This window comes from Hyperolius riggenbachi, chromosome 5, assembly GCF_040937935.1.
Source record: "Hyperolius riggenbachi isolate aHypRig1 chromosome 5, aHypRig1.pri, whole genome shotgun sequence".
Lineage (NCBI taxonomy): Eukaryota > Metazoa > Chordata > Amphibia > Anura > Hyperoliidae > Hyperolius > Hyperolius riggenbachi.
The window spans coordinates 266,600,848-266,619,046 of record NC_090650.1 but is presented as its reverse complement, the minus strand read 5'-3'; the positions used below and the strand labels follow the sequence as shown (position 1 = coordinate 266,619,046).

At 44.4% G+C, this 18,199-nt stretch overlaps 1 protein-coding gene across 1 annotated transcript in view; it reads right to left on the bottom strand.

Moving 5' to 3' along the window:
* Positions 1–18,199, bottom strand: part of LOC137517642 (synaptonemal complex protein 2-like) — a 45,889-nt gene that overhangs the window by 6,302 nt on the left and 21,388 nt on the right. The window contains exons 6-7 of the mRNA XM_068234628.1: positions 3,356–3,450; positions 194–293 (exon numbers count right to left, since the gene is read on the bottom strand). Coding sequence (XP_068090729.1) covers positions 194–293; positions 3,356–3,450 — 195 coding nt within the window. The remainder of the gene's footprint in view (positions 1–193; positions 294–3,355; positions 3,451–18,199) is intronic.

Sequence of the window (18,199 nt, the reverse complement as noted above, 5' to 3'; positions counted from 1 at the left end):
GCAGTGCCTACACTCAGATTAAGTACAATTCTGAAGCGTCACAGGGGGAAGAACCATCGGGGTCAGCTGTGATGACGTGACACATGTAAACGTTCTTTGCTATTAAGTCAAAATTTCAGAACATTTTTAATTGTCTTGCAAAGTGCTTTTAATCCAAGTTACTCTCAGTCCAAGGTTTTCCTGCAACTCGTACCATTGTCTCCTTTTCCATGTCGGTTAGAGTCTGGCTGTCAGCCTCAAGTGTTGCAAGCTCTCGTGCTACAATCTCACAGAAGTGTTGTAATTTGTGCAGCCTAGAAAAAGAAAAAATAATGATTAACTTCTTTATGCACACATACATTATAGCCCTTAAACCACTAGAGGAAACCACATGTTGCTAAAGAAAAAAGGCAGGTTGCACAGGCTACACACTTTGCTTTACAGTTTTTTTTTAAACCCAGATGTGGTTCTAAAGGCATATACACACGAGCAGCTCTCCCAGCCAGCAGAGGGGACGGACAGCAGCAGCTTCATTCAAACCACTGCCCAATCACCATATGCCATTCAGGTGAGCAGGTAGCAGCACCAGCAGAAACACCCATGAGAATGAAGCTGCAGTCTGTCTCATACACCAACACAATGAAATTGGCAACATAGAAATTGAGAAACAAGGCACGTTATTTAAAATATTTTTTTATTTAAAAGGTAACTGTGCATGGCCACACTTAAGGGGTTTTTAAACAAATGTAAATCCTTTTGAAATCATAGAAGACAACCATCATGAAAATTCATATTCTATTTTACATGTCAATCGACTAGTCCTGCAAATTTGATTCTAAATAGGCCAATTATTTGCCACACTAATCATTTAATAGAAGTCTCCCCCTGGGAGTTCTATGGGGAACTAGTGAAGTTAAATTTGAAGAGAATCACTTGTCATACAGTGAGTAAAAACTTAAATTTTTATTATATAATTAAAAAAAAACAAAAACCGAGGAGTTAGCCCTATGTGATTTGTAAAGTTTATTATGCCGCAATGGTTAACCCTGATAACAGCATATAGCCAAAATCAGGAAAGAGAGACTGGCTACTCCTGAGGTTACCAGAAACGGTTTCTTTAATATAAGGTGCACATGACTGAGGTTAGTGCAGAAACCTAATAGGCGATTTTATGCAGCCATGGTCCAGTGTGCATGGACCCGCAACGTAAGCTGCGTTTTTATGTATATTGAGTTTTAACCACCTGGGTGTTGCGGACGAGCTCAGCTCGTCCGGTGTCGCCGCGGTGGATTGTTCGGGCCCCAGTGGACTGATTTGAATAATTTTTTTTGAAACACGCAGCTAGCACTTTGCTAGCTGTTTTTCCGATCGCCGCCGCAAAAGAGCCCCCCCCCGTAGACCCCTTGCGCAGCCTGGCCAATCACCGCCAGGCTGTGCTATGGGGTGGATCGGGAATCCCTATGACGTCATTCCGTTTGTTGCCATGGCGACGAGGGAAGCCCTGCAGGAAATACCGGCGATCGGAAGAGGTAGGGGGATGCTGCAGGGAGGGGGGAATCAAAAAATTAGGTTACAAAAACCTCCCGCGGCCGTGCGCCGCATATAATCACAACGCCATGAGGTTAAATAAATTGTTTCACTCTCTGTCATATTGGAACTGAGCCTGTGTTGAGGTTTCTACCTTGGGAGGGGGCCAGTGTTAGACTGGGAGGTGGAAAAGCTGAAGAAGTCCACTTGCTGGCCAAGCAGCAGTAATCATGCACTGCTGCACACAGTGAAGACTTGCTATAGGTTTCTATTGGTAGTGATAACACAGGGTTACTGCTGCTTGACCAGCAGCTGGATTTCCTCAGCTTTTTCATCCCCCAGTCCGACACTGGTGGTGGCCACGTCTTATTGATGAGCACTGGGTGTCTACGAGCAATAACAGATTGGGTTGATAGAAGCAGCGCCAATGATTACACTTACCTGTTTGACTATTCCACTGTGTATTGGAAAAACCTCTCGCAGCCATCATTATTATTATTCCGTTCAGCGCTCTATTTTTGCACCAGTATTTGATGCTTAGCCATAGATTTATACTGAACAGAATGTTAGTAAGAAGGGATAGTGAAGGGTTAAGAATTAGTTAAATAAATCACCCTGCTGTTTACACATTCATGACAGTGTGAATGTGAGTGGATTAATTGCAGTGAACAAGCGCTAGACGCGCAAAACTGTCGTCTGCGGGGCGTCCTGGACCTGGCACCCACCTAGCTGCTGATAGCATCGCCTGAAACTGACCGTAAGGCCCAGTGCACACCAAAACCGCTAGCAGATCGTCAAAACGCTAGCGGTTTTGGGAGCAGAGAGCCGATATTTGCCGGGTGCACACCAAGCGGATTTTGTATGCGATCCGCCGGCCGCATCCACATCAGCATCCACGTGGCTAATGTATCTCTATGGGCTGGTGCACACCGGCGGTTTGAGGTTTTAAGCACACCGCAAACGTGCAGCAAGAGGCACGTTTGCGGCTTGCTAAAAACCTCAAACCGCCGGTGTGCACCAGCCCATAGAGATACATTAGCCACGCGGATTTTCAATCGGATGCGGCCGGCGGATCCGCCCAGTGTGCACTGGGCCTAGGTGTCCGTCCTTCCTTTTTTACTACTGGAATCCAATAAACTTATGTGCAGTGCCAGCCACGTCTCCTCTCTCCTCCCTTCTGAATGTGAGGGGAGCTTACCGATGGAGAGGCTGTACTCCGGGCTGCGTATCTGCCTTGCTAAAATCAGGAGTCAGTTTTACAACTAGCTGAAATGCCATTGGACAACCAGCAGCCCACAATCAGTCTCCCAGAACCCTGTTGGTAAGCTCCCCTCACATTCACGCTGTCATTAATGTGTAAACAGCAGGGTGATTTATTTAACTAATTCTTATCCCTTCAATATTCCTTCTACTAGCATTCTGTTCCGTATAACTAATTTTATTTTTTATAAATTTTGTGATAGTGGTCTTTTAAACTGCCAGCAACAAAACTGCATCAAAGGTCGGCTTGAAAGTATTCTCCAAAATGTTTGCTCTGTTACATGATTTACATGCATTTAGTTCACTTCTTTAGTTTGTAGCAAAGAACTTTTTGTTTTTGCAAGCAATGTAGAAAACCACAAGGGTTTGAACACATCACAGAAAACCATGGCAAAAGCCCTTCAATGCACATTTTAAGCAGTTGCATGGTTGAAGTGTAAAATTCCTGCTACAACAGTAGTCAAGCTCAGATTGTCTCAGGTTGTCACAGCGATTTCATGCAGTTAACATGTATTTGAACATAAGGGAAAAAATATCTCATGAAAACAATTTAGCAACTTACACCACAGCCTTCAACCAGATTACTTACTTGCACTTTTGAATTTGACTAATTAGACTGGACATATGCGTCTGTGCCGCTGTCAGCATATCCTGAGCCTGAATTTCCATCTTTTTATAGGTAGACTGTACATACAAAAGAAAGGAAAAAGTTATATCAAAAATATGCTTAACATTGCTATACAACCAGTGTATACACATCAAACTTTTTGGTATAAGTCAGTGCTGTCCAACTTCATGGGCAGGGGACACGGCTAGTACTGGATTTTTCGGCTGGATGGGGAAGAGCAAGCGCAAACAAGAGGTGCTCCTGCTACAGAAGAGGGACTGGCATAAAAAAAAAATGAAGTCCAGGCAAGCGAATGTGGCCTGCTCGCCACATCCGGCCCACAAGTTGGACAGCACTTGTATAAGTAATGAGAACCTATTTTAGACTCTGTAGCTGAAGTGAGGTCAGATATATATTACACACTGCAACACCAATCTCATCAGGATAACAGAGGTCTAGGTTATGAGCGACCGTATTGTACAGTCATGTGATCAACATGACAGCAGTTGTACCACATCAGACCAAAAACCTCTTGTGGCAACTGGGAATATTCTCAGCACCTTTATTTTATTGGAAAACAGTAAAGGTAGTGGTGCTTTGTAAAACAACGTCTTCATATTACTATATGAGCGAGTAAGACAACCTTTAGCATGGAGTGGATTGAATGAAAGTTGAAGTTGATTGATGTGGGGAGGGGTGGGAAGGGGAGGGAGTAGCCTACTGCTGAGTGTTTGATGTGGGAGCTTCTCTCTTTTCCTTTTCTCTTTTTTTGTTTTCTCTTCTTTTTCCTTCCCCCCCCCCCCCCTCTTGTAGAGGAAGTAGTAGGCCTCCGTAGCTGGTAGTGGGGGAGGGGGCCTAAATAGGACTCTGTTTGTGGAAGGGGGTGAGTGGTTTATTTTGATTGGGTTTTTGTTTTAGTTTCTCATAGATTATTATATAATAAATGTGTTCATAGTTCAACGCAAACCATGATGCAAACTACCCCCAACTACGGGAGGGTCCTGATGAAGCCAAGCTAATAAGTTGGGACATGGCTTTTTGTAAAGCTGCTGACTGTTTGCGAAAAAAAAAATTCTATTTTTATATAAAACAACAACAACAAAAAAAGGACCTTTAGCATGACACTGTCAGACTTTAAAGTTATTCTGTACAGCTGAAAGCATAATTTGCTTTCAGAATTTTTAATAAGTGGCATTTGAGCAAGAGAGGCAGCTATGGTTGCTCAGTTGCTATATTTGGTCAAGTACGGCTTTTTGCGACCCCATGGACCACAGCACTGAAAGGCAGCTACAGACAAATTTGCTGGTACACTTCCATAAAATACCTTCCATAACCAGCCATCTTTTATTATTTAGCATTTATATGGTGGCACCATCTCCCACTGCGCTTTACAGAGTATATACTGTATAGTCATGTCACTGGACATGACTCACAATCGAATTCTACCAAAGTCATATGTCTATCGCAGTCTAAGGCCAATTTTGGGGGCATCCAACTGATTTATCAGTATGTTTTTTGGGATGTGGGAAGAAACTGGAGTGTCCGGAGGAAACCCACACAGACACGAGGAGAACATACAAACTCCGTGCAGATTGTGTCCTGGCTGAGTTTTGAACCAGGAACCCAGCCAGGCAAGAGTGATATCCACTACACCAACATGCTACCCATCTTTATTCCATATTTCGCAGAAATCAAAGTTTGCTTTACAGTTTTGATTCCAAAGAAAATTTTAACTACTGCTACAAAGCGAATGGACTTTGACAAAGATGATGGGACCTTCAACCCAATATTTTGTTGCACAAGCTTTGATAAGACTTCTGCCCCTGTAAACAGGTAGTTTGGCCCGCTTTTCCTTAGCAGACTTCTGCAGCTACATCAGTCTTGAAAGGGACCTTCTCCAGACTATACACTGTAGCTCTTTCCATAACTGTTCAATGGAAATCAAAGCAGGGTTCATAAAAGGCCTCTTCAGAACAGTCCAGTGTTTTGTTAGTAGCCATTCATGGGTACTTTTAGCTGTGTCCTTTTTGTGATTCTGGCTTCTTACAGCACTTTTGGATTAAACTATAATTTGCTTCTGGAGTTCTGGCTTTTGTGTCCTATTGCCGTTTGGATTGCCTATCTAGATGATTACCGACCTGATCCCTACACATAACGGAAAATTGTATACTTACCTGACGGTAATTTTCCTTTCCTGTACAAATTCCACGTCAGCATACCACGGGGTTAGTCCCACCCCTCTAACCCCCTCAGGACATGTAACTATAAATTTAAAGATGGCTGCCAAGCTCAGTGCTTTTTGTAACTAGGCCTGCCTCCCCAGAATTAATCGTTCAATGGGGTGGGTAATCCCGTATGCGGACGTGGAATTTGTACAGGAAAGGAAAATTACCGTCAGGTAAGTATACAATTTTCCGTTTTCCTATACAAATCCACGTCAGCATACCACGGGATTTAACTATTACCTCAAAAAAATATGGGTGGGTACAAAGTAGAATGCTGCAATATAACTTTTATTGTGATATATACATATTTAAGTCATACGTGAAGAAAGCAATATATTTCTGACAAATTCTGAAGTTGTGCTAGCCGCTGGGTCCACCTTGTAGTGGGTAATGAAGGTGTTAATGGATGACCAATTAGCGGCCCTGCAGATAGTCTCAGGGGAAACTCTAGCATAAGCTGCCCATGAAGCTGATATTCCCCTAGTTGAATGGGCCCTGATTTCCTGTGGCGCTTCCATGTCTTTAGCCCTATATGCTTCTTTTTTTAGCTGTTATCATCCAAGTGGCTATAGTTCTAGTTGTAGCAGGATGGCCCTTTCTATATCCTTTCGTTATAATAAAGAGTCTATTGGTTTTGCGAAACCCCTTAGTGAGTTCCAGGTAGGTGGCTACTAGTGATGGAATGTCAAGTGACTTTGGATATTGCATCGAGTCATCTGTAAAACTTGGCAGGTTCCATTCTTGGCTGAAGTGGTATGTGGTTGCCACCTTGGGGATAAACTCTTGAACTGGACGTAGAGTTATCCTGTCATGGAAGAGCTGCAGAAAAGGTTCAGTACATGCCAGTGCTTGAATTTCAGAGCTACGACGAGCCGAAGTGATGGCAATAAGAAATGCAATTTTTATTGTTAGGTTTTCTAGCGAGCAGTTCTGTAGTGGTTCAAACGGTGGCAGTGCTAGGCCTTGTAGGACTAAGGGCAAGTCCCATTGTGGGTATAAATTCTTCCTTGGTGGTCTTAGTTTAGTTACTGCCTTTATAAACTGAATAATTAGCTGATCTGTTGCCCACCTTCTATCTGTCAATGCTGAAATTGCTGAGATGTGCACTTTTAGCGTATTTACACCCAATCCTAAATCTAGGCCCTGTTGTAAAAAATGTAATATATCTGTGACTTTAGGCTCGTAGGGGTTTACATTAATTTTGGTCATTACTTCTATGTATTTACCCCATATGCGATGGTAAGTGGAATTGGTAGAGTTTCTCCTAGACTGTATTAGTGTCCGGATTACAGCATCAGAACAACCTAAAGTTATCAGCTTCTGTTTTTCAGTTTCCATGCCGTCAAAGCAAGAACTGACGGATTAGGATGGAGTAGATCCCCCTGCGTTAGCAGATCATGATTGCACGGGAGAGGCAGTGGTGGTGCTATAGCTAGTTTGCGGAGTAGCGGGTACCAGGGCCTGCGGGGCCAGTTCGGAATCACTGCTAGTACAGTTGTCCTCTCTTGTTGGATCTTCATAAGTATGCGGTATATAAGTGGTACTGGCGGAAAGACATACGCCAGGGTGGGTTCTCAGTGAGTTGTCAGCACATCCCATCCCAATGCTTCTTTGAATCTGTATCGGGAGAGAAATTGCTTGCATTTCGTGTTGGATGGTGTTGCCATCAGATCTATCTGAGGATGGCCCCAGTGTCTGCAAATTGTTTCGAATACCTCCATGTTTAGCGACCACTCGTTGTCGTATTTGTAACGACTGAGGCTGTCCGCTATAACATTTTGTACTCCTGGAATATGTATCGCTTGTAGATGCAATAAATTCTCCTGTGCCCAGTTCAAGATGGGGCAAACTTCCCTCAGTAGGGTTCGACTGTGCGTGCCCCCCTGGTTCTGCACATAAGATACCGCTGCCGTGTTGTCCATCCTCATGAGTACATGTCTGCCTTGTATTATCTCCGCAAAGTGTTGCAGTGCTTTGAATGCCGCTTTCAGCTCCAATATGTTCGCCGACATCTCCTTGGCTGAGAAACTCCATACTCCTTGAGCATAATGTTGATTGAGGTGTGCACCCCAGCCCCTGTGACTTGCATCGGTCGTCAATATCAATGGTGCAGTTTCCCGTAGCCTGTGGCAATTCAGTAGGTTGCTCGGATTCCGCCACCAGTTCAATTGAATTCTCGTCAAGGGCTGAATCTTTATCTGTTTCATGCTCTTTCCATCCCATACGTCCAGGAAATTCCTCTGGCATATTCTGGTGTTCCACATCGCCCATCTTACCATTGGGATAGTTGACGTCATAGTTCCCAGTATTCTCAACCATTCCCTTGCCGTCAGTTTGTGCTCGTACTGTACGGTCTCCACTCTGGATATCACATTGATGACTTTGTCCTGCGGAAGCTTTATTATATTTTGGTGAGTATTGATTTCGGCCCCTAGAAATACAATTGATTGGGATGGTATTAAACTGCTCTTCTTCCAATTGATTAGCCACCCAAATTGTTGGAGTGTTTGTAGCAGTATGTCTCTGTGTTGTAGCGCCAGCTGTTCTGATTCTGCTATTAAAAGAATGTCATCTAAATAAGCGTGGACGCGCAGGCCTTCCTTCCTGAGCAGTGCGATTATGGGGACAAAGACTTTGGTAAATGTCCTCGGGGCCGTTGAGATGCCGAACGGTAGTACCCTGAACTGATAATGTTGTGTCCCTACTGCGAATCTGAGGTGTTTTTGATATAACTCCTGTATTGGGATGTGTAGATAGGCATCTGCTAGGTCGATTGATATAAGCCAGTCTTCCAACTGGATTGATGGGATTCTTGTTTGTAGCGATTCCATCTTGAACGATTCTAGTGAGATTTGACTGTTTAGGCATCTCAGGTCTAATACCGGGCGAAGTTCTCCGCTCTTTTTGGTCACAAAGAAGAGCGGGGAGTAGAATCCCGCAAATCTTTGGAGTTGTGGTACCTCTATCACCGCCTCTTTGTCCAATAGTTCGTTTATGTATTGAAAAAGTATCGTCTTGTGATTTTCTGCTTTGGGGATTTTGGTTTCCTTAAAATAGTATGGTGGGGGCCCTTGCTTGAATGCCCATAAGTGTCCTCTCTGCACTGTATCGACAACCCATTGATCGTTTATATGCTTCGTCCACACTTTGAAGTATCTTGACAGTTTTGCCCCCACCTTCTCCATGTGGACGGGCGTGGTTTCAGAAAGATTTTGCAGGTTGGGGACCTGAGGGGTTGGCTCTCTGTTTGTTATATTTTGAGATAGCTGTTTGGCCCCCTTGCCACGGTCTACGAAAATTGCGGCCAGTTCTATTGGTATAAAAGTCTTTAGAACGCGACTGGAAGCTTGATCTGTTTGTCATTGGGCGTTGCCTCCTAGGGCGACGATCTTGAGGGAGCAATCCAGACTTACCCCCAGTGACCCTACGGATAGCTGAATCTAGTCTGTTACCGAAAAGATTTTTGCCGTCGTACGGAATTTTACACCATGTCGATTTTGAATTTGGATCCGCCGACCATGGCTTAAGCCAAAGCGCCCTCTTAGTAGTTACGGAATGCAACATTGCCCGAGCGGAAGAACGCATAATATCAAAAGATGCTTCGCCAATAAAATCCGACACCACCCGAAAATCCTCTAACATTACAATAAGCGATCTCTTGTCAAGGCCTGCCTGGATTGCCCCCTCAATATTGTCCGCCCAAGATTTCATAGCTTTGGCTACTGAAGTTAACGCTATGGCAGGGCGGCAAGCACCACCAACATCCGTATATACCTTTCTTAAGTCTGCGTCCATCTTCCTTTCCATTCCGTCCTTAAAGGGTACTGAGTCCTCGGCGGGCAGTGTCATGTGTCTGGCCAGGCGGGCTACTGACGCATCCACTATCGGCGGGCTGTCTATCTGTGTTATTAGGTCACCTTCTAGGGGGTATAGCTTTGTAAATCTATTGTGTAAAGAAACCTTCCTTTCCATTTTAGACCATTCATCTTTGAACAAATCATTAACTTCTTGCATAATAGAGAATGTAGTAGTAGATTTTTTGAGGTGAGGATAGTAACTCTTGGATTTACTGGGGGGTTCAGATTGGTCCTCCCACTGTATGGCTTCCTTTACAGATCTAATAAAGGGTTTGATAAGGGCGAAGTCAAATCCAATGTCAATACCATCTTCCTCATAGAATTCTTCCATATTAGACGGGGAGTCCTCATCTTCATAACTAGCAGATGCCGGGGCGGAAGCGAATTGCTCTGATAGTGTCTGTTGTACTATTTCCTTTATTAGTAAGGGCAAGTCGGGGCTGGGGGCTTGTTTTTCTTTAGGTAGGGTATAGAGGCAATCTGCGCATACTAGCTTCCCTGGTAGCGGATAGTCTCCGCATGCCCAGCAATAAATCTTATGCTTGTCTACGGATGCTTGTCTCTTCCTTGAGCTTGCACTAGAGGGGGAACCCCCACTTGATTCAGTAGATGCTTTATTAGTGCCTGAGGTTCTAGGAGCTTCCTTAGAAGTATTGGCAGACTGACGTCTAAGAAAAAACACATAAACGAAAAACAGAATGTTTCCGTTAATTATTAACCCACTCTTTTCCTACCTAATACTTACTATGCTAAAAAAGCTCTTACCCTTCACTATTATGCTGGTCTGATGTGTGAGGATCCTCAGTTTCCATCTTGGGAAATGAGATGCCTAAGACAAATATACAGATATATATATATATATATATATATATATATATATATATATATATATATATATATATATATATATATATATATATATATATATATATATATATATATATACACACACACATTTAGTATATAACAGTAAGTGGCTGTATGGAAACTCTAGGATGATAGTCAATTGACACACCTGATTTCCTGGGAATGTATGTGCCCGGCTGAACAGCTCTCTAAGTCCCCGGCTGCACAAGAGAAAGAAACAGTACATTGCAGCTCTAGTCAGCGAGCAATTGATTTTTGTATCCACAAGAAGAAAAAGAAGTTTGGGAGGATTTTCCCGCTCCCCCTACCTTCTCAGCAGCGAGAATCTGTTTGCCGTTCAGCGACCCCATCTGCGCCTCTCCGCGCTATATCTGTGTTAACGGCGTCTTCCGGAGGTAGGGCGCATGCGCCTGACGTCATGGCGCTAAGCGTGACGTCCGTGGAGCGCACCGTATTGCGGAACTGCTTCCTGGTATGCGAAATGGCCGAATGCCAGATCCACAATGTAGGCGCCGGACAGAATGCTTTAGGGGACACGCAGCGCCACCCTGTCGGCAGCGAAAGCCACGTTGCGCATTGTATATGTAGCAGGTATGCACGACCCCCACAGACCAGCAGAAGGGGGACTCTCACTAGGACGCCCGTTTAGAGGTCACGAAAGTGAGAGCTTCACTCAGGAGAGGGGTAGAACCTGAGTGGAAGCTATGAAGACACAGCTAGGTAAGCGCAAAATAAAAATCCTTGTATCTTCTTTAAATTTATTCCTGAGGGAGTCTAGGACAGGTGAAAAAAAGCACTGAGCTTGGCAGCCATCTTTAAATTTATAGTTACATGTCCTGAGGGGGTTAGAGGGGCGGGACTAACCCCGTGGTATGCTGACGTGGATTTGTATAGGAAAAAAAGTTATACTCCAACACCAAGGTTCTTAAATTGTACCTCAAGAGCTACTTCAGTAGGGCTCAGGAGTCACCTGAACTTGTGATAGACAATTTATTGCAGTAAATATTGAGATTATAGATGATGTATAATTTTCTCACTTCTATGGCCAGGATGGTTTAGCGCCTGCGCAGTGCTACTGCAAAAAACCCTTGCGGCTGTGGGAGCATGACAGGGCCGCACATGCTCAATAGAGCATGGTTGGGTACAACTGGCTGTATTAACACAGCTGAGTACAGTAGAATGCAGCTGCTGGGGAAGATGGTGATGGAGGTCACGGTCCACATGAGGCTGAAGAGAGCCATAAGTACGGTAAGTAGAAATCGCGTCTAGTTAAAAGTGGCGCCAGCCGAATAATGGCGCCATTTTTAGAACGATATTTTAAAACGATATTTATCGTTTTATATAAAAACGATAATTATAGTTTTAATAGCTCTGCACGAAATATATAATTTAGCCATGTAGCCCTAACTAATCCGCCGCATTCCCGACGCTCTAATCTAACTAAATCCCCCCTAAATCCCCGGGGGGCAATCTGGCAGCGTTTCTCGAGTGAAGCAGGGCTATGAGCTGAAGCCCTGCCCCACAGGTGTCTGTCATCGGCGGATCTCCGCCTCTCCCCGCCCCTTTCAGTCTTCCTCCTCTGAGAGGGGCGGGGGAGAGGCGGAGTTCCGCCGATGACAGACACCTGTGGGGCAGGGCTTCAGCTCATAGCCCTGTCTCACTCTGAAGCTAATACTGTCAGCAAAATCCACGACCGAGAAAATCGTGGATTTTGCAGGTGGACAGTGAGGGGGGAGTTTGGGGGGTCTACATAGTTTCATGTGGCCATTTTCTTAGGGCTATTAGGTAATATATGTATTTAGATAAAATTATTTTTTTACAATTTTTCTCTTTAAAGCAATAAAGTTAATTCATTAGTTTAATATAAATGGATATTTAAGTTAATTGACAATTGTATATTCCATTTGAATTATTTTAATTAAAAAAAAAAAAAAAATCAGAACCTTGAGTCTCGAACTTAAAAAGTTGTGAGCCCATGCTTACGAACCCATTCATCTACCCACCACGCTATTTTATTTTTCTGTTAGCAGAGCTAGTAATGTTTTAGTTCTTTTTTTTTACATACACATTAGTTCAATAGCGCCATCTAGCGATTACATTAAATACAGACTGTTGTAAAGATAAATTAGCTGCTGATATTAATTTAATAATACTTGTAATAGACCAATATGTATGTATAAATATATCTTTATCTCTATATCTCTGTGTGTGTGTGTGTGAATATATCTATCTATCTATCTACAGAAAATATATATATTAATATTTATAAATATAATTTATGGAAGAAGGTTCATACATGTATTTATGCATGTATTCACGTATATTTTTATCCCCTTCCCGACCGCCCACAGCCGATAGGCGGGGTGAAAGTGGTGTCTGCAACGACCACAATACGCCCTTCGTTGGCGGCTCGTTGCGTAGTAGCTGGCCGTGGATCGTACGCTTGGATGCGCGTGCATCTGTCGGCAATAGGCTCCGCCCACCCACAACGTCAGCCCGCTGTCCGTTCGGCCGCGGGTTGTTTACTCCTTGATCGACGCATATAATGCATAGAATACGCTTTCTAATGTAAACAAAGCGTATTGTACAGGCTGCCTCCTTCCCTGGTGGTCCAAGTGACTGAGGGACCACCAGGGCAGGCTGCAGCCCCCCTATTATGCACCCAGACACACTGATCCTCCCCCCCTGCCCCCTGATCGCCCACAGCACCCCTCATACCCCCCCCCCGTTTGCACCCAATCACCCCCCTACTCACCCATCAATCACTCCCTGTTCCTATCATTCAACGCTTTTTTTTAGATTAGGCCCTAAACTACCCCCTGGGTGCTCCTGATCACCCCCCCTCACCCTCATATCCTCCACAGAACACCCCCTCCCCCCCACACCAGGTGTACTGTATACATCTATTCTCCCCTATAATCACCACTTATCACCTGTCAATCACCCATCAATCACCCCCTGTCACCACCTGTCACTGCCACCCATCAGATCCGACCCTAACCTGCCCCTTATGGGCACCCTATCACCCGCCCACACCTTTAGATTGCCCTCAGACACCCCCCTCCTGATCACCTCGCCAGTGCATTGCTTGCATCTATTCCCCCCCCTCTTATTACCCCGAGACACCCTTCAATCACCTACTGTCAACACCTGTCACCACCTAGCACACATACCCATCAGATCATGCCTTATTTTGCCCCGTGTTTACTCCTGATCACTCAGCCAAACCCTCAGATCCCCTTCAGACCCCCTTCCGATCACCTACCCAGTGCATTGATTGCATCTATTCTCCTCTTTAATCACCCAAAGAGACAACCATTAATCACCTCCTGTCATATCTGTCAACCCCTAGCACTCCTATCCATCAGATCAGGCCGTAATCTTCCCCCGCGGTCTTCTGATCACCCGACCAAACCCTCACCCGCCCCACCGCAGTGACAGAATTTTTTTTTATGATCACTGCTGGTCAGTACGACTTCATTGTGGCTGAGACCAACCGTTACGCCACACAATATGTAACTGCCAATCCAATAAGCTACCATGCCCAGTCTTTTCGGTGGAAATCACTCCAAGTTTCCGAACGTAACATTTTTGTGTGCCTTCTCCTTAACATGGGTGTACTAAAAAAAGAATGTATTGTGGTCTTATAGGTCTACGCACCCAAAACATCACATGCCCATGTTCTCTGCTGCCATGTCCAGGTCACGATTTGAGAAAATCCTGCGCTTCCTGCACTTCAGTGCCAATACAACCTGTCAGTCATCTAAGAGGACACCCTGTTTATGACCGGTTCCACAACATTATGTCCCGCATAGACCACCTGTCATGAAAATTTTCAGATGCTTATACCCCAGAACAGTCATTTGGAGGCATTTGGTTTCCAGACTACTCATCAATATTTTGGCCCACTTAAATGCCATGGCAGTATAGGAACCCGTAAGTGACACAGTTTTAGAAAGAAGACACCCCAAGGTATTTCGTTCGGTGTATGGTCAGTTAATAGAAGAGTTCATTTTTTTGGCACAAGTCAGCGCAAAATGACACTTTGTGTAAAAAAAAATATATGAAAATCAATTTCCGCTAACTTGTGACAAAAAATTAACTCTTCTATTAACTTACCATACACCGAACAAAATACCTTGGGGTGTCTTCTTTCTAAAATTGTGTCACTTACGGGTTCCTATACTGCCATGGCATTTAAGTGGGCCAAAATATTGATGAGTAGTCTGGAAACCAAATGCCTCCAAATGACTGTTCTGGGGTATAAGCATCTGAAAATTTTGATGACAGGTGGTCTATGCGAGACATAATGTTGTGGAACCGGTCATAAGCAGGGTGTCCTCTTAGATGACTGACAGGTTGTATTGGCACTGAAGTGCACGAAGCGCAGAATTTTCTCAAATCGTGACCTGGACATGGCAGCAGAGAACATGGGCATGTGATGTTTTGGGTGCATAGACCTATAAGACCACAATACATTCTTTTTTTACTACACCCATGTTAAGTAGAAGGCACACAAAAAATGTTACGTTCGGAAACTTGGAGTGGTTTCCACCGAAAAGACTGGGCATGGTAGCTTATTGGATTGGCAGTTACATATTGTGTGGCCTAACGGTTGGTCTCAGCCACAATGAAGTCTTACTGACCAGCAGTGATCATAAAAAAAAAAAATTCTGTCACTGCGGTGGGGCGGGTGAGGGTTTGGCCGGGTGATCAGAAGACCGCAGGGGGAAGATTACGGCCTGATCTGATGGATAGGAGTGCTAGGGGGTGACAGATATGACAGGAGGTGATTAATGGTTGTCTCTTTGGGTGATTAAAGAGGAGAATAGATGCAATCAATGCACTGGGTAGGTGATCGGAAGGGGGTCTGAAGGGGATCTGAGGGTTTGGCTGAGTGATCAGGAGTAAACACAGGGCAAAATAAGGCATGATCTGATGGGTATGTGTGCTAGGTGGTGACAGGTGTTGACAGTAGGTGATTGAAGAGTGTCTCAGGGGGTGATAAGAGGGGGGGAATAGATGCAAGCAATGCACTGGCGAGGTGATCAGGAGGGGGGTGTCTGAGGGCAATCTAAAGGTGTGGGCAGGTGATAGGGTGCCCATAAGGGGCAGGTTAGGGTCGGATCTGATGGGTGGCAGTGACAGGTGGTGACAGGGGGTGATTGATGGGTGATTGACAGGTGATAAGTGGTGATTATAGGGGAGAATAGATGTATACAGTACACCTGGTGTGGGGGGGAGGGGGTGTTCTGTGGAGGATATGAGGGTGAGGGGGGGTGATCAGTGAGGGGGGGGTGATCAGGAGCACCCAGGGGGTAGTTTAAGGCCTAATCTAAAAAATAGCGTTCAACGATAGTGACAAGGAGTGATTGATGGGTGAGTAGGGGGGTGATTGGGTGCAAACAGGGGGGGGGGGGTATGAGGGGTGCTGTGGGCGATCAGGGGGCAGGATCAGTGTGTCTGGGTGCATAATAGGGGGGCTGCAGCCTGCCCTGGTGGTCCCTCAGTCACTTGGACCACCAGGGAAGGAGGCAGCCTGTACAATACGCTTTGTTTACATTAGAAAGCGTATTATATGCATTATATGCGTCGATCAAGGAGTAAACAACCCGCGGCCGAACGGACAGCGGGCTGACGTTGTGGGTGGGCGGAGCCTATTGCCGACAGATGCACGCGCATCCAAGCGTACGATCCACGGCCAGCTACTACGCAACGAGCCGCCAACGAAGGGCGTATTGTGGTCGTTGCAGACACCACTTTCACCCCGCCTATCGGCTGTGGGCGGTCGGGAAGGGGATAAAAATATACGTGAATACATGCAGAAATACATGTATGAACCTTCTTCCATAAATTATATTTATAAATATTAATATATATATTTTCTGTAGATAGATAGATATATTCACACACACACACAGAGATATAGAGATAAAGATATATTGATACATACATATTGGTCTATTACAAGTATTATTAAATTAATATCAGCGGCTAATTTATCTTTACAACAGTCTGTATTTAATGTAATCGCTAGATGGCGCTATTGAACTAATGTGTATGTAAAAAAAAAAAAAAAGAACTAAAACATTACTAGCTCTCCTAACAGTAAAAATAAAATAGCGTGGTGGGTAGATGAATGGTTTAGTAAGCATGGGCTCACAACTTTTTAAGTTCGAGACTCAAGGTTCTAATTTTTTTTTTTTTTTTTTATTAAAATAATTCAAATGGAATATACAATTGTCAATTAAGTTAAATATCCATTTATATTAAACTAATGAATTAACTTTATTGCTTTAAAGAGAAAAATTGTAAAAAAATAATTTTATCTAAATACATATATTACCTAATAGCCCTAAGAAAATGGCCACATGAAACTATGTAGACCCCCCAAACTCCCCCCTCACTGTCCACCTGCAAAATCCACGAATTTCTCGGTCGTGGATTTTGCTGACAGTATTAGCTTCAGAGTGAGACAGGGCTATGAGCTGAAGCCCTGCCCCACAGGTGTCTGTCATCGGCGGAACTCCGCCTCTCCCCCGCCTCTCTCAGAGGAGGAAGACTGAAAGGGGCGGGGAGAGGCGGAGATCCGCCGATGACAGACACCTGTGGGGCAGGGCTTCAGCTCATAGCCCTGCTTCACTCGAGAAACGCTGCCAGATTGCCCCTCGGGGATTTAGGGGGGGATTTAGTTAGAATAGAGCGTCGGGAATGCGGCGGATTAGTTAGGGCTACCCTTAAACGATAAAAAAAATTAGCACAAAAACGATAAATTACGTTTTGGCCGGCGGCGCCATTTTTTAACACTGTAAAACGATAATTATCGTTGAATAATGCATTTCTATGGTGCGCCATTTTTTAAAAACGGTATCTGGCACCATTTTTAATAGACCCGGTAGAAATCATGCAGCATATCAGGTCTCAGGTTTCCTTGAAAAGCATTTATATACCATTATGGTTTATTTTGAATAAATATTTATGTATCAGGGTATGTCAGAAGAGTTTATCCCACAACAGTAGGTATTTGAACAGCGCAGTCATTAATAAAGGGGGAACAGGTTATAATAGCGTTGAGAAACTCTGCACATAATTCAAGGAAGTGGATATACCACAAAGCAGGTCTGCTGTGTAGCAAATATATATTTCCCAAAGCATAACATATTAAAATGCTATAGGTGTTCAGATTCAATAAAATATCTTCAAACATAATCCAGATATTGTTTGCTCCATAATCAACAGTAGCTGCCTGCAATCAATTTTAGGTCTTGAGGAATAAGTTTGTACTTAAAGGGATACTGTAAGGGGGTCGGAGGAAAATGAGTTGAACTTACCCGGGGCTTCTAATGGTCCCCCGCAGACATCCTGTGTTGGCGCAGCCACTCACCGATGCTCCGGCCCCGCCTCCAGTTCACTTCTGGAATTTCTGACTTTAAAGTCAGAAAACCACTGCGCCTGCGTTGCCATGTCCTCACTCCCGCTGATGTCACCAGGAGTGTACTGCGCAGACACAGACCATACTGGGCCTGCGCTGTGCGCTCTTGGTGACATCAGCGGGATCGAGGACACGGCAACGCAGGCGCAGTGGTTTTCAGACTTTAAAGTCTGAAATATCAGAAGTGAACCGGAGGCGGGGCCGAAGCATCGCTGAGTGGCTGCGCCAACACAGGATGTCTGCGGGGGACAGTTAGAAGCCCCGGGTAAGTTCAACTCATTTTCCCCTGACCCCCCTACAGTATCCCTTTAAGTCTTACCATGCTCCCAGTGAAGCCCACAAAATGTGTACAAAGTAAAATAATGCTATATAACATTACAGAATGTGTCTTCTGCAGTGAAGGACATACGTAGATAAGAGGTTATTTGGTTATTTAGGATCTCAA